The sequence below is a fragment of the Bicyclus anynana genome, chromosome 5 (assembly GCF_947172395.1).
Source record: "Bicyclus anynana chromosome 5, ilBicAnyn1.1, whole genome shotgun sequence".
NCBI classification, from domain to species: Eukaryota; Metazoa; Arthropoda; class Insecta; order Lepidoptera; family Nymphalidae; genus Bicyclus; species Bicyclus anynana.
In genome coordinates this window covers 14,987,624-15,003,544 of record NC_069087.1, presented here as the reverse complement: position 1 = coordinate 15,003,544, position 15,921 = coordinate 14,987,624, and the positions used below count along the sequence as shown (strand labels likewise).

Genomic DNA, 15,921 nt, shown 5'->3' with positions numbered 1-15,921 from the left:
TTTTTCAAAGAAATACTCATTAAAATTCCCACCCGCAGTTGGGAAATGGTAGATTTACACCCTCGCCTCAGAGCACGTTAAACCCTCAGCCCCGGTCATTCTCATTTGCATCTGACAGGGATCGAAACGGAGTCAAACTCTTTTTTTTTTATCAATGCGATGGTACTACTATCGGTATACATTTACTTCCCTGTCTACGGTGACTAGGTACGAGTAGGGGGTGCAAAGTAAAAAATATATTTACAAATATGATTGAATTTTTATACTTTAGAAATCTTTGTCAAAGTGAAACGCAAATCTACAAAGTAATTGACAATATGATCATTGCTATTTGTTTTCATCTTTCATTTACTACGTTTAAGACATTCGAGGTTCGTTAGTGACGACCACATTTTACGACTTGACATATTATGCGCTTTTTATTCTTAGCGAAAACTATCAGTTGGATAAGCTTCTTCGACAAATTAAAGAATAATTTCCTTTCCAGCCCGTCGCCGAGGAACCGTTCCGATTCTCAATGGAACTGGACAATCTGCCGAAGGAGTCACTCAAGAAGATGATATTTGACGAGACTCTACTGTTCAAACAGCTGAACGAAGACGCGTAGATCTTCCGAGAAGTTTCCAGAGAATACGGAGGCGAAACGTGCAAACTCAACTCAAAGTAACAAATAAAAATAGTATTACATTATAGATAGTATTTGAATCCTCTGCGTAATGGGAAAACTTATACTATTTGAATCCTCAGTGCAATGGAAAAAGATAGACGGCATATCGATCGGAAGATGAAGCCCTGCAGTGACGAGTTTCAGTATTTTAAACAGATCACGCCCATCAGTGATGTTTATGTTCACATAATGTGTCATTGGTTTAGCTTGCTTCATATATTTTAATCTATTAGCAATCGAGTATATAATATGTCGATTAATGTCGTAATATTTTACTAATTAAGTTTGCACAGCTTTTATTTTATTATTGTGCTAGAGTTGATTGCGATCTGACAAAAATAGTCAAGCTCAGATCTGACCAGACGTCGTAGTTTCTGCCCGTGAGATTTGGAGTAAATAAGAACAATATCGACAAATCGATTGCCGTTTTTTTTTAAATATATTTTCTCATATTAATTTTAAAATACTCCCTAAAATATGGCCATAACTGTGATTACGGATTAAAGCGTATTTTTTAATTTCGTTTACTACAAACTACTTGTACTACAAACTTTGCACCTGCAATTGGCTTCACTTTACTGTGGTTAGTGAATGTGAATGTTCCGTCTATCTTTTTCTTTCACTGTTTTTTTAAAGTCTATTTCTGAAAATGTTGCAAAGGTTTTCAGTATTTCCTTATAAGTGACTAAATGTATTGCGGTTATTTCTTTATCAGATATCTTATCAGTGAGCGATTAACAGAAACTCAATAGCCGGAACGTTACAGTCTGTTTAGTGTTTGCGTTAAGCAAATAGTGAGTCGTCAATATTATTTTACAAGTATCCAGGGGTTTAGTCACAGATATTGTGTTCAAAACGATGCAAAATATTACTCAATTAAGGATAATTGTGTTATGTTATTAATTGTCAAAAACTCTTTCACAAAGGCGTGGTTTATAATTTACGAGCGTTAAAATATATCGATAAACTCACCTATTGGGTTATTTTGTGTGCCTTTCGGTAGATAAAGCCGATCGAGCCTTTTGACATTAGTACGTTTTACTTATTGCAACTTTTCATTAAGCGATAGTAAAAGTATTTCGTATCATACCTTCTATGTAAGACCACTAAATGACAAACGATTTCGGTGATTTTAGTATTCTGAAAGCGACCATATTAACTAACATAGATGCTGTTTATGTCACTTGAGAATTTATGAATCAGGACATACTTGAAACACTTGGGAGATATACGACTAGATTGTAGAGAAAAAAATAATAATAGTTCTAGAAAATTTCATTTTATTCTACTTTTTATTAGGTATATGTTTGAATCAACAACAAACTGATATTTTTGTCTGATACATTGATGACTTACTGTTAAGTTTAACTACAACAATACTTTAAAACATTAATGTTATGTATCAGTGATACATAGAGTTTGCATAGTTTTCAACTTTTCTTATGTGAATTTTTATGATGTGATTTAACCCCACCAATGGTTGACCAACGCGAATGGTGAACCTGGTATTGTATTTCTTTATATGAGTATTGTGGAATGCGTTTAGGGCCCACGCAGACTGCAGAATTTTGATCCGCTAGTATAATATTGTAATCAACTGTTCTGAACAAATGAACTGAACCTACCTAGTTATATACTTACGTATATGAGTCCTCGACAACTTTGATCATTATTATCTATATAAAACTTGTACTTTGAAACATCTTTGACGCTACATCTCAAGTGATGTCTCATACTGATAATTAAACTATCGGAATTGGTCAAAAATTTGTAATCTGCGAGTGTTCTAATAGGCGATATTTCGGTATTATAAGTAATTTTTATTTTTATTATTAATATAGTTTACAGTTGAAAGGCTTTTTTGTGTGTCTATAAGTCGTCTAACTTATATCCACATTGGCGTGCAAATTTGCTTCTTGTGTCCAAACAAAAGATTAACTAAGACAATATTGAGTTTTTTGTCTAGTCTCGCGGTGGACGCATTTTTGGACACTTTAATTCGGTCTTCGCTGCAATATCATAATAATGTTATGTATATAATATCATAATGTATTTACATTTTACTATCATCTCATCGTTCTATGCAATTTACAACGACTTCTTTTAGATATTAGGTTATTATAAATTCAATTTTATTTTCTCTTATAGTAATGAAAATATTCAATGAGTGATTGATAAATGATGTCGATACTTTAATCGTACATAAATAATGTATCGATACCACAAGGCTTTGAATACTTTTTAGAACTGAAATACTCATTAACCTGTAAAAAGACACTGCTTTTTCAAAATTTCATAAATTTAATCGTTCTTTGTATAAGCTATTTGTTATTTAGAATTTGTGAAAATTGATTCACTTTTAAAATTTTCAAGAGTCTTCTGTTCTTATCTCTTTAAAAAGTTACAAGTTCGAAATGTGTCGAGTGTAGTAATTGATACAATCGTAGGGAAAGTAACGATGCATAATACGCATCCCTATTTGTATTATTGGAGAAGAAAAGAAATGTAAGTGTTATTTATCAAAAATATTAAATTTAATGTGCTATGTATAAATAGAAAAACGTTCGACTGGATGAGTAGAATTTTCAAACGGTAGGTATAGTATAATATCGAAATCATAGAACATTTTAGATAGATAGGAGTTTCTGAAATTTATCAATGTTAACATAAAGTTGTCGTATATACGTTAAGAAGAAAACGTCGACCAACAGACTCCGCTAATAAGCTTAAGCATTTTTTCCTGTACAACTAAATATCGCCTTAATCAAAATAATATAAAAACTTCAACGGAAGGTTGCTTCACTGAAGTTTTTACATAATATGTACAATGCTATTAAAAATGCAATATAAGTTGTGTTGTAAAACTAAAGGCAGTTTTTAGATCTCAAAAAATCTGTCTTCAAAAAATGGAAAAATGCGGGCGGAGTTTAAATCATCTACGTTGACCATTAGGTCGGCTCACATTACTCACGCGTGGTGATGTTTTGTTTTTTAAATAAATACAGACCTTATTCTGTATGAAATAAGATTGAATATCAAGGATATTGAAAATATAGTCTTTCTCGGATTGGTTGGACGAAGCGCACCGTATCGTCCTGTGAAGTAGACTTCAATGCTATAGTCTGTCAAGTTCGTTGATGACACTCCCATGATAAACGGGCGACGGGGGGGAAAGACTGCGCGGGTGTGAAATTGTGCGTGCGGGGAAGTGAGGTGCATCAGTCGTGGGTTTTCCATTCATCGCTACACGCCCCACGGCTCGCGCGGACCATCGGGAGAAGTTGCCAAGCTATAGAACGTGTTTGCTATAAACAGCTAACCGGTATTTACCCGCAATGTTTGTCATTCTGTAGATTTCATTTTTCTCATATGGCTTTTCCGTTCAGATTTTGACCTTTTTGGTACGAAGGGCATTTTTCGATTTTAGAGCAAAAAGATCTTTTTATTATAGGCAATCTTTTCTCTACCGGCGTTACAATTATTGTTAATTCAAGATGAGCAGGTCTTCTATAAAACCTCTTTGGCATGTTTTACATCGTGATATAAACGCAGATGTGTTTTTAGTGCTGAGGCGCTGTTGCCGTATGAACTATACATGTATTTGACCACTTACTTACTTTTTAAGACTAATTGTTCTGGGTAGAGTGTATTTTACCAAGGAAGATATCGTATGTATAATGAACGATACGTGTTGTCGACAGTTACGTTATATCGTGAGCGATTAAGCGCGACTAACGCGTTTTACATCGACACAAATGTTGTATGTCTTTGTCTGTCTCTGAAGTTATTGTCACTGACTTGATCAAATTGTTATTCTATATTATAGTATTATGTAATTGATAAACTATAAATAATTGTGATAGTTTAGATTTGTGTTTATTCAGTTCCTCCGAATCATTACGGGAGATTTAATTTCAGATAAGCGTTACTTTCGATTAGTTTACAATGTCAGGGAATCCCATCAGGTGAACAATCGCTTAATTGGAAATGTATATACCTACGTTAACTGATACTGAAGTCATATTCGACAAATCATCGCTTACAGTATGGCCAGGGAAAAGACCTCTCCCCATGTGGAGGGAAAAATGGGAATTAATTTCTTTTACGAAACGTAACTGCATTATGACCAGTGAAATGTACTTGTGACAGCCCCAATCTAATTTTTTTGGTCAAGTTAATTATATTATGTAGTTTATTAATTTTTAACTATTTAATAGGATTTAATACTTTTGACGCTGAAGAAATATTATGAATTCGGTTTGTAAAGTTGAAGATTTGGAAATAAATATCAAGTATTACATGCCAAGAATATACTGTCAGTTTGTCTTCTAGACTGGCTTCTTTGCTATTACTCATTTTCACGCGCTAAGTTAGGTCGTCCATGTAAGATATTACACACACTCCGATTCGACATCGGGTCGGAATGTGTGGAAATGCTTAAAGGCGAAACATTAGCCTAGCATTGTACAAGAACATACTCGTATAAGGACCACGCGAACTGCTCGTGTATTTGCTAACGAGATCGTACTTATGACGAGCATTGAGCTCGGGTTTAATAAATTTGTGGAAGATGTAAATATTTTTACATTTCGAATTAACGTATTTTGGAGTGACACTCGATATAAAATTTGGAGCACTTACGATACCTTCATTAATTCTTGTGTGTATCTATATCGGTGGTGATCGTTAAAAGTGTTTTCTCTTTTGTATTTTCACGGTTTTTTCGATGTATTAATTAATATCTCTTGTCTTCCTTGTATATGCATGTTCGCGCACAATTTTTGTGGCGTCTAAAGACGTGGCAACGTGTCGGTCGCATACTCACATAAATGACATTGTTTAAATATTCGACAACAAAATTACCAACGATTTCATTGATTGTGAACGCTGTTTCAAAGTTGGTATGTATGTAAATTATAATAATTTGTGATTTACTACGTTGTATTATAGTGATATCGAGTCCATTTGATCTAAATAATAGTAAGTTACAAGATCTGTTAAACCGGTTGCATAATTTGGCCCGACCGATATATGTCCAATCGAGTTGGCTACCGACTTGTTGGCACGTCTGTACAAGATGTTTTTAGTGAAGTAATTCTTCATATCAAATATTTTAAAATAGTTGTTGCTAGATTGACATTGAAATTGTGTTTTAATATCGTACGTACTGTTTGTCTAGTTACTAGTATATAAAGGGGGAGATTCCGCAATTAGTTTTAAGGCAAGACTAATGCGGAATGTTTATGTATGCGGCTTTGTAATAATAATCGACCAAAGAAGACTAATATTTAGCAAACAAAAGTTTATCTATCAAAAATGTCATCACCCATCTCTTTCGAGTGTTCTAATGTAATAAGTATCTACTTAAAAACTGATGAGGATTTTTGTTTAAACTCATTAATCTCTGAAACTACCAGTGTCATAAAAAAATCTATATTCATTTATTTCAAGTAGGATTTTATTTAAAAATAATATTTGACAATTGAAGAATCTATACTTAATATAATAAAGCTGAAGAGTTTGTTTGTTTGTTTGTTTGTTTGATTGAACGCGCTAATCTCAGGAACTACTGGTCCGATTTGAAAAATTCTTTCAGTGTTAGGTAGCCCATTTATCGAGGAAGGCTATAGGCTATATTTTATCCCCGTATTCCTACGGGAACGGGAACTACGCGGGTGAAACCGCGCGGCGACAGCTAGTCATCAATAAAGGTAGTTTAGGTGAAACAATTAATTATATTTATTTTTACGGTGAATGAAACCGCTGGTCATTCTATAATCATCGTTCATACATAAGTTAACTAAAACAACTTCATGCCAGTAATTAATTGGTCGATAATCGATTATTAAATAAATAGTTTGGGATATCATATTCGCATGGTTGGCCACAATAATATTGACGTCAGTGGCGCTATCAATATAGCTAATTGCATGAGAAAACAACGCTGTAGCATCTGATGCCACATCGTTGTTTTCTCATGCAACTACTATTAACATCGATACGAAAATGTACGATGTTGACACCGATGTATGTAAATATTATTTACACATAAAAACAATAATGTGCGTTTATGATAAACAATCATGTTTGTTTTTGTTAAACTCAGCGTGCGTCAGTACAATGAACTTACCATAGACCATAGAAACACTAAAGCTAACACTTGAACGTACTATAGACAAACAAAATGGGTATGCTTTCATGGTCAAACACCTGTACCGGGGCGAGGGACTTAAAAAAGAAGAGAGACTACGAGAAAACTAGGGACAAATGTTAATGTGTTGCATGTCTCTCAAACATTCTCTCTAAATTTTCCGGCATAGAGTAAAGGAATAGAGCATCTACCCCTACCTAGAAAGTACCCAAGGGATATAATATATCTGAAACGCCCGTCATGCCTGATTGACTCCATTACCGCGAGCGAATCTACGGGAGAAAGTACCTAATGTTTTTTGTGAAAACCAAAGAGAAGTCGTAAATTGACTTGATTTGTAACGATTTTTGGTTTTTTTACAGTGGAGTAAACCGCATGAGTCTGTCCTCGCCTGCCCATTGAAGGACTACACGGTATCATGACGAAGTGCAAACGGTTTACCTATATTCAGTGGCATGCATTTCACAGATGCAATAATGCACTTCAGGAATCATTGTGGGCTTGTATTGGACAAGCTGTTCTCCATTTTATACAATTTAAACGTACAGCGCCAACTCTGGTTAAAAATCTTCTGCGCGCCACTGCCGATATTTGATTCATCTGCTTAAAAATCGCTGAAATCTAAGTGATATCATCATAATTATCAACCCATATTCGTCTCACTGCTGAGCTCGAGTGTCCTCTCAGAATGTGAGGGGTTAGGCCAATAGTCCACCATGCTGGCCCAGTGCGTATTTGCAGACTTTACACACGCAGAGAATTAAGAAAATTCTCAGGGATGCCGGTGTTTTTCTTTCATCGTTTGAGACGCGTGATATTTAGTTTCTTAAAATGCACACAATTGAAAAGTTGAACATGCATACATCAGACCGGATTCAAACCAAGACCTTCCGGAATCAGAGCCAGAGGTTATATCCATTGGGATATCATGGCGCTTCTATACATCTAAGTGATATAGCTGTCAGTAATGTCCGGTCATCTATCAATGACGGAGATGTAAGATGAATTTTCACATGCCGAAATCTGGAGAGCATTATCGATATCGCTAGGAGCTTTACACACCAAAGGCCTTGACCGTTTTCAAATATACTATCAAAGTTATGGAACCTGAGCATTGCATCCCACGCATGTCAAGCGAAAACAAATTTTTATTCTTAGTAACTTACTTTGTACCTATATCTGCTAACAACAGGGGTTAGATGGCGTATTGCCAAATGTTTCCCAACTTTGTTCGTTCTCAAAAATAATACGTATAATAAATTTATTTACGTTCTATAGCCTTCGGATAGTTTAAACAACTCGTCGCAGACTTGATGTTTGTTGAAAGCCGACGAACGCGGCTCGCGTAATTGGTTTCTAAATCAAATAGTTTCAACGTAGCTAAATATTTCTAGCGGCGGAAAACAAACAATAAATAATATATCATCAAACTCCAAATATGTATATAGTTTTTCGGAGATATTCAACATTCTCTATTTATTTACATGTATACGAAATATTTTATTGGTAAAAACTAATATAATTTTTCGTATTTGAGAAGCAAATAGTAGCCAGCTTGTCTACGTAAGATATTTACTTGTCTACGTTTACATTTTGTAGTCAATACCGTCTTTGTGTAACTCATTAATAGTTGAATCAAAATATAGGTAGCAGCTAGCAGCCTATATATTGGACTCGTTTTCGGTTGATAGCAACGTACGAATGAGTAACCATAGCAACACAATAACTTTATTATAATCGATTATGAAATTTTCAATTATATGACATCTCTAATGTATCCACGGAGTTAACACTTATGTTTATAATTGTACCTGTGCAGATAACTTCTGATGATGTCTGCAAGTTACTTGCCGGGGTCTATAATAGTTTTCGTTCTTAGGATGTACAGATAAAACCTTTTGGCTTTGCCATAGTCGAATAAAAAACAACTGAAGCTGAACGAAAATGGCGGACGGCTTGTGCAATGGCCCATTTAAAGTTCGATTTTTAAAACTAAAATAGATTGGCGATGGTAGCCTTTGCATATCTAGTTTCTTTTGTTTTAATATGTCTGAAACATGTTAAAGGAATTTTTTTTAGTTTCTTGAATTTCTTAAAGCCATGCACGGATGGTATAGGTATCTTGTACTTTATTTTCGTTTCATTAGAAAACTCGATAAAAGTAGGCCGGGTAAACAATTTGGGATCTAAAGAAAAACTCTCACGGTCCGGCGGCTTAACTATAAGGAAGGCGTCTACCGATCTTGATTGATGTAAGGAGTACCTACGTCACGTCAGCTTTCAAACGAAAAAACCACATCATAATCAGTCCGTTATGCTAGCCACCCATGGTCCGATATACCCACATGCCTGCAGCGCTGCTGGTGCGGTAAAACTCATCGTGTGTTAGTCGCACTGTGCATGACGGCTTGACGGACCGTGGGCTAGCATTATCAGATAAGAAGCTACTAATTGCACACCTATTTTGTACGTCAGGGATCAAAAACTCACTATACCAATATCCGGTAATGCGGTTTCATCATAGATTTACGCGCAACTTCCAATTTTCATCAAATTGTGCATGACCGATCATTCTCGACCATTTTATCATAATAATATGTATTTTATTAATGAACTTTTGACTTAACGCTTTGTGATAACGTATTCTGTTACATGTCGTCTACAGACTGCAGTTTTGCCTGTTTGTACAGTTTTGAAACTCGTTTAAGCATTTCAGTCACTTGACGAAATATTTTATCTGTATTTTTAGGGATACACCCTATTATTATTATTAAAAAAGACAATTTAAAATTATTGTGGCATAATAGTAGTTGTATTGCATCTTATATATTGTGACGTCATCTTTTTGTGCATTGACTCGTGTTTATTGTTAAGAAACCATTTCTATTTAATAATATTAAAAAAAAAAACACTGTTATGGATTCTTAGGTAAATGTTATAAGATTCTACTCGTAATTTCTTTGTCGAGATACTTACTGTAACATTTCAATAACGCATTGGAGTAACACCAGAACGTCAAAACGTATTTATTGTTAAAATATGAGTGTTGCCATATTTTCTTAAGTCATTATGTACAAATTGGATATTGTAAGATCATTTGTTATCTGTCAACAGTTGAATATTACGAAAATAAATTTAAAATCAAACATAACTTCTGTGTTTTATTACTGTTACCTACTTACAATTATATAAATTCTATAAATGTCTTGTGTATCTGAAGTAAATTAATTATTATTATTTTCACAACTACCTATAACAATAAATAGCTGGATGGCTTTCCGAGGCAAAACGTTGTAATTCTAATAACTTTCTAGCTTCTACTGTTGTTTAAACTTTCTTGAAGTACACTATAATCACCCTTTCAGCCGTTCCAGAAGTTAAGCTTGAAGAAAAATAAAAAGACCACACGCTTAAAATAGTATGCTCCACCAACTTCCCACTCCGGGCTGAGTATTAGAAGAAAGGCTCGAGTATGACAAAGATAGATTATCTCCTTTCGTCCAGGACCTCGTCACCCGAAACCACATAGGCTCACTCAATAAACAGCCCATGTGGTTTGGTGCTTTAACGCGTCAACTGCTTATAGTGGAATTCATAGACATTGTAGAGGCACCCCCATGGGATCAGTCACCCGCTGAGTGTCAAATTCTTACACAAATAGAGGTTAAATTAGACACTCAGTGGCTAAATGATCCCCTGGGGGTGCCCCTTTAACGTCTATTTAATGTGTTTAAGCTTAGCCTGGCGCTTTTAAAATATATATGTAGGTATTCCGTACTTAGTAAGTAGTTAAAAAGTTAGAGTTGACGCAATGTTTTACACTAGTAACGAGTTTACAACTCCAGTTGCCTATTGTTAATGTTTCTCAAGCAATAATTATGCAATGTTCAACAATGGGTAAGGGTGGAGTAGCTTCGAAATTTAGATTTTCAGAAAGGTATTCACTAATTTGTAACCTCATCGTGTAGTTTGTATAACGAAAATGTGGGCCAGAGCTCCCCAAACGCATACAATCGAAAATGACAAGTGGGTGACAAGACCCACTTGTCATGTTTCTTGGTTCTGCCCCTGCAGCCAAGTGGCAAGTCGATTTTCTTTCTACGATCGCAAACGCTTCGAAAACTAGAAAAATGTATGGGAATGACAGATATTGATCACGTGACCTGTTTGATAGCAAATGTCATTCCCATACATTTTTCTAATTTACGTAGCGTTAGCGATCGTAGAAAGAGAATCGACGTGCCACTTGGCTACAGGGGCCGTATAGTTTAAAGTCTCTGCACAAATAAATTGTTTTTTCTGATTTCAAACTGAGTAGTATAGAACGAAAAAACAATCTTCAAGTAGTAATGTTTATGAGTGAAGAAAACAGTATCAATACTTGGTAGTTTAATACCGTTTAAGTAAATGCAATAAATCAGTGGAATATTCTAGACATGGAAAGTAAAAATCAACTCTTACTTAAATTATACGTGGTTCACATTTCACTTATCTTCAATATTTTTTCACTCCCATGGACTTTATGCAAGTCGTTAACAACCCCTGAAGGTCGATACCGAACACTTTGAGAATCACTGCTCTAGACGGTACGAGAAACAAGTGCTCAGAGTAGAACATGAGAAAAAGCCTTAATGAGCAAAGTTATACGAAACCTGTTTTGAATTTAAAATATAATTAGCGTTCAAGTTCTGGATAAATTATGCATTAAATTAGCTGGAAACCCCAGCTATGGTCTTTTTTTAATGGTAACTGCTGCGGTTTATCTTTTTAGTCCAATGGTTTGCCTGTGGTTTACATCACAAGGTGTAGACTTCGAGTTCTGGATCGGGCTAGGAAATATTGAACTTTCTTCCGTGAATGCGTAGCTTGCATGTCCAGATCCAACTGTAAGTAAGGTACAGTTCTAACTGTATTCATGAAGCCAATAAAATATCCGTGTTAACACATAGGCTACTTTTTATTCCGGAAAAACAATGTGAATGGTTTGTGAAAAACAGAACATCCGCTTCCGCTAATTACGTTAATAGGTACCTATATAAAGATATGAAGAAGAAGATACGTACACTTCCGAATTGTGCCATTCAGCAAGCACATGCTGTGTTGCCGACATGTATTTTTTATACACATGCTTGTGAACGGTAGGTTAATGCTCCTGACCTTTGCATTCCTTTTCTTCGTTGCGTCTGTTATGACAGTTACATGTCCGAAGAGAAGAACGTTTCGTGTTAATAGTGCGAGATCCAATGTGGGAAGGTATGCGGCACTAATTCGGTTGTGTCGAGTTTACAACGACCTGTCTTACACAAATGGCAGCGTGGACTTATTCCGCCCAAAGTTTCGCCACATTTCTTTTGTCGATACTAAAATGTTTTTCTTGTCAAGCTGTATACCAACTGTACACCTGTAAGTTACTGGACACATTGTCCACGATCATTGTGTATTTTCTTTTTATAACATGTAGGTACTGTGTAGCATATTACTAGAAAAATGTTGAATGTGCAAGTGGAAGGACATAAAAGGAGAGGAAGGCCAAAGAAGAGATGGTTGGATTGTGTGAAAGAGGACGTGTGTGTAAAAGGAGTGGATGAAGAGTTGACAAGTAATAGAGATGAATGGAAAAGATTGACATATTTTTCCGACCCCACTTAAGTGGGATAAGGGTAAGGAGATGATGATGATGTAGGTACTGTGTAGGTACTGTGTATAACTGTAACTGTAGCCTATAGGACTATAGGTGTATCAAATAAATAAATAAATAAGATTATAAGTAGGTATACCTACAAAGAAAAGGTGAATCCTAGCAGATGTTTTCCTCGGTACCTATATATCTGTATCCCTAATTCCATTAGTCTCTATTAGAGGCGGGAACAATACCTTCGCACGTGACCACCGATGTTCATTATTAACGAACGCAGGTATGAGAACTGTCACGTAAATGGATCTGGGTAATGTAACGGGTGTTTGACCAATTACTACAAAAATAAAAAACAAATACTAAAATAAAAGTAGGTAAATACGTACATATATAGCTTGGCAATTCGGGCGTAACACTCCCAAGTACGACTTCACATCCACGCAGTCCTTTCCCCCCGTCGCCCGCATATCATAAAAGTCATCAACGAATTTGCCAAGGTTGCCAATAATATATTCCTATAAGCAATATTGATTTTTTATTTCTTTAAAAAAATATTATCATTTCCAGTAATAGCTTTGATGTTGATACTTGATACTTCAGCAAAATTTCCAAGCTGAGATTGCATTTTCATTCCTCATCTATTAAACCACACGACTCTTGACTTTTATGAAATTTTTGAAAATCTAGGTCATATCGGTCGAGGACTATCCAAACGGTTACCTAACTACCGTACACTGCATGACGAATATGTTACGCATGATCTGAAACCTAATTAATACTCGCTTAATATTACCATCATCATCATCATCATCATCATCATCATCATCATCATCATCATTAGAGAGCGTATAATGAGTCTAGACTCTAGACCCACCACGCTGCTACTGTATCGGAACGCAATATCGCTTGTCGTCAAGTTTGCTGGTAGGGTGGTAACTAGCCACTGCTGAATTTAACTAGGTACCAGACGACAACCCTACCTGTCATTGACGAGACCTAATCTAATTTAAAATCCTATGACTCAAAATAAGAGATCATTGGTTCGATCCTCGGCCACATTCGTACCCACTTCTTATAACTCTCTACGACTAATTGGAGAGGGAGGGGTGTATTTTGAAAAATGCCTAAATTCTGAAAAAAATAGAATGGTCTGAGCTAGGATTGCAACTCAGGTTTGTTATAAAAAATTATGATCAATTTATCCAACAAACAAACGAGATTCTAGTCGAAGCTTTCCCAAAGGATTATCAAAATAATGTTACATACAAGCCAATTTTCCTCACGATCTACCTTGTTTCATAGTATGTAATAGGTAGATCAGAGACCTTGTTATGTTAGTGACATCCATTTGCCTATGCGGTAACGCATCAATTAAAGCTATCTACTCTAAGATTACGCAATCAATCTGCACATTGACAGTGACATATTAGCTACCTGCTATGAAGACGAAACATTATGTCCGTGCAATGACAGTTAGCATAAATTATTCAGGCTTGGGAGTGTAGTATGATGTAACGGGTAGCAACAGTGATTGTACCATCATTTTGTGGTAGAGGAAACACCTCGAGCAGGTCACAGGACTTGTGATTGGGTGTAGGTTTAAGGTATCCCTTAAGAATACAATAACACTTACCTAATGCCTAACATGTTCTCCATGCCCATAGTAAACAATTTATGATCAATAATTGAAACACAAAACATTATTGCTCAAAATCACTTACGCGACTAGCAGAGTGACGGAGTTCACGCGGCCAAATAAAGGACTTAAGTCATCAAATATCCTCTTATTTATACCATCACTGTTGCAACAACTTCGTACAAATACCTCTTTGTTTAATAATTAATGTTAATACCAATCGTATTTGAGTAACTCGTGACGACGTAGTTACGGCTTGAATACTTGTTCATATTATATCTGTAGGTTGTGGCATTCTAAAAGATCGCAGAGCTTCTATTGCCGGTACCAACGAGTTAAGTGCTCTCCGAGGTTGTAACACCACCAACTTCCCAACTACGTGCTGAGAATTTTTACTGAAAATTTGTTTGAAGGAAGAAAAGCGTTTTTAATCGCCCTCTCCGGGACTTGAACCTTGTACTACGTGATCCAAACCTAACCAACAAGGTAGTAAAAGCATTATTAATACATAATATAATTTCTTTAATACGGGTACATCACCGATTGTACGTACCTGGAAAAAGGTCGAGGTAAGTCAGAGTTCTCAATTCTGCCTTTTTATCATATTGAAATTGATAATAAGGCCCTTATCGAATTTCAATTTCGTATATAATAGCTGACCCCGAGGCTTCCAATATAATATTATTCAAATACTCGTAACTAGGTAGTTATGTATCTCGCCTTAATATTGAATATGTAAATTAACGTTGGTTATTATGAAAATTCCAGCACCTTGGGAGCCCAACGTCCATCGACTGTTCGAACTGTATGCCTGCCCATTGCCACTTCAGCTTCGCGACCCGCTGAGCTATGTCAGTGACTTGGGTTTCGTCTGTGGATCTTCTCATTCCTGAGTCGATCACGCAGAGAAACTCCAAGCACAGCTCGCTCCATCGCCCGCTGAGTGACATTGAGTGTTGACTTTGACTTTCCGCACCGGAAAGCGCAGTGTTGGTCAACCCCCCACTAGGTGGACCGAGGATATCAAGTGGGTTGCAGGAAGCTGCTGGATGCTGGCGGCTTAAGTTTAAGCGGTTTTGGCGACATAAGGTTTGATGAAAATAGTTAAAAGAGTTATGGTCTAAGATCTCGTATAAGTATATGAAGACCAACCTGGTTACTGAATGAAAATCCGCGTAGTTCCCGTATTATACATTAAAAGTAAGAAGCTAGTTTTGACAATATTATCATAATCATCATTCTAGGACTGATATAATATGACTAAAACTTAACCAAAATTAAACACTACTAATCCATCATTATACTCGTATATGGTCTAACAGCCTGTGATTACGAGTATAAGATTTTTGTCTTTATAAAAAAGCTGAAAGTTTGTAATGTTTCGTCCTACCACAAGTAATCAGTGACCAGATCCACAAACGTAAAAAACTTTTTAATATTTTCCTCAGCATAGAGAAATCATGGCCGCAGCACCGCCTGTAATTTTTTTCCTTATGGAATAAGCTCGCGCTTGACCACGATCGCACTTGATGGTAAGTGTAGATGTGGCATATGGTGCAATGCGTTGCCTAAAAGATGCTTATTAAATAATTGTGATTGTCTACCTATCTATTATAATAAATATCATACTTTGTTATAATAGATAGGTAGTAGCGAAGGATGGAATTTAGATGAAGGTGAGCAGTCCGAAAAGAAAATTCATATAGCGTGATACAAACTCCACTTTCTCATCTATATCATCTTTCTAGATACAGTAAAACAATTAACATGCATGGATTTTAAAGGTAACCCGGCGGGAATCGGTTTGCATTGACTCTTCGCTGCTGATACTT

At 35.8% G+C, this 15,921-nt stretch overlaps 1 protein-coding gene across 1 annotated transcript in view; it reads left to right on the top strand.

Moving 5' to 3' along the window:
- Positions 1-9,969, top strand: part of LOC112043463 (mitogen-activated protein kinase ERK-A) — a 58,783-nt gene extending 48,814 nt beyond the window's left edge. Inside the window, exon 8 of the mRNA XM_024078877.2 lies at positions 488-9,969. Within this exon, the coding sequence (XP_023934645.1) occupies positions 488-607 (120 nt within the window). The 3' untranslated portion in view covers positions 608-9,969. The remainder of the gene's footprint in view (positions 1-487) is intronic.
- Positions 9,970-15,921: the final 5,952 nt, after the last annotated feature.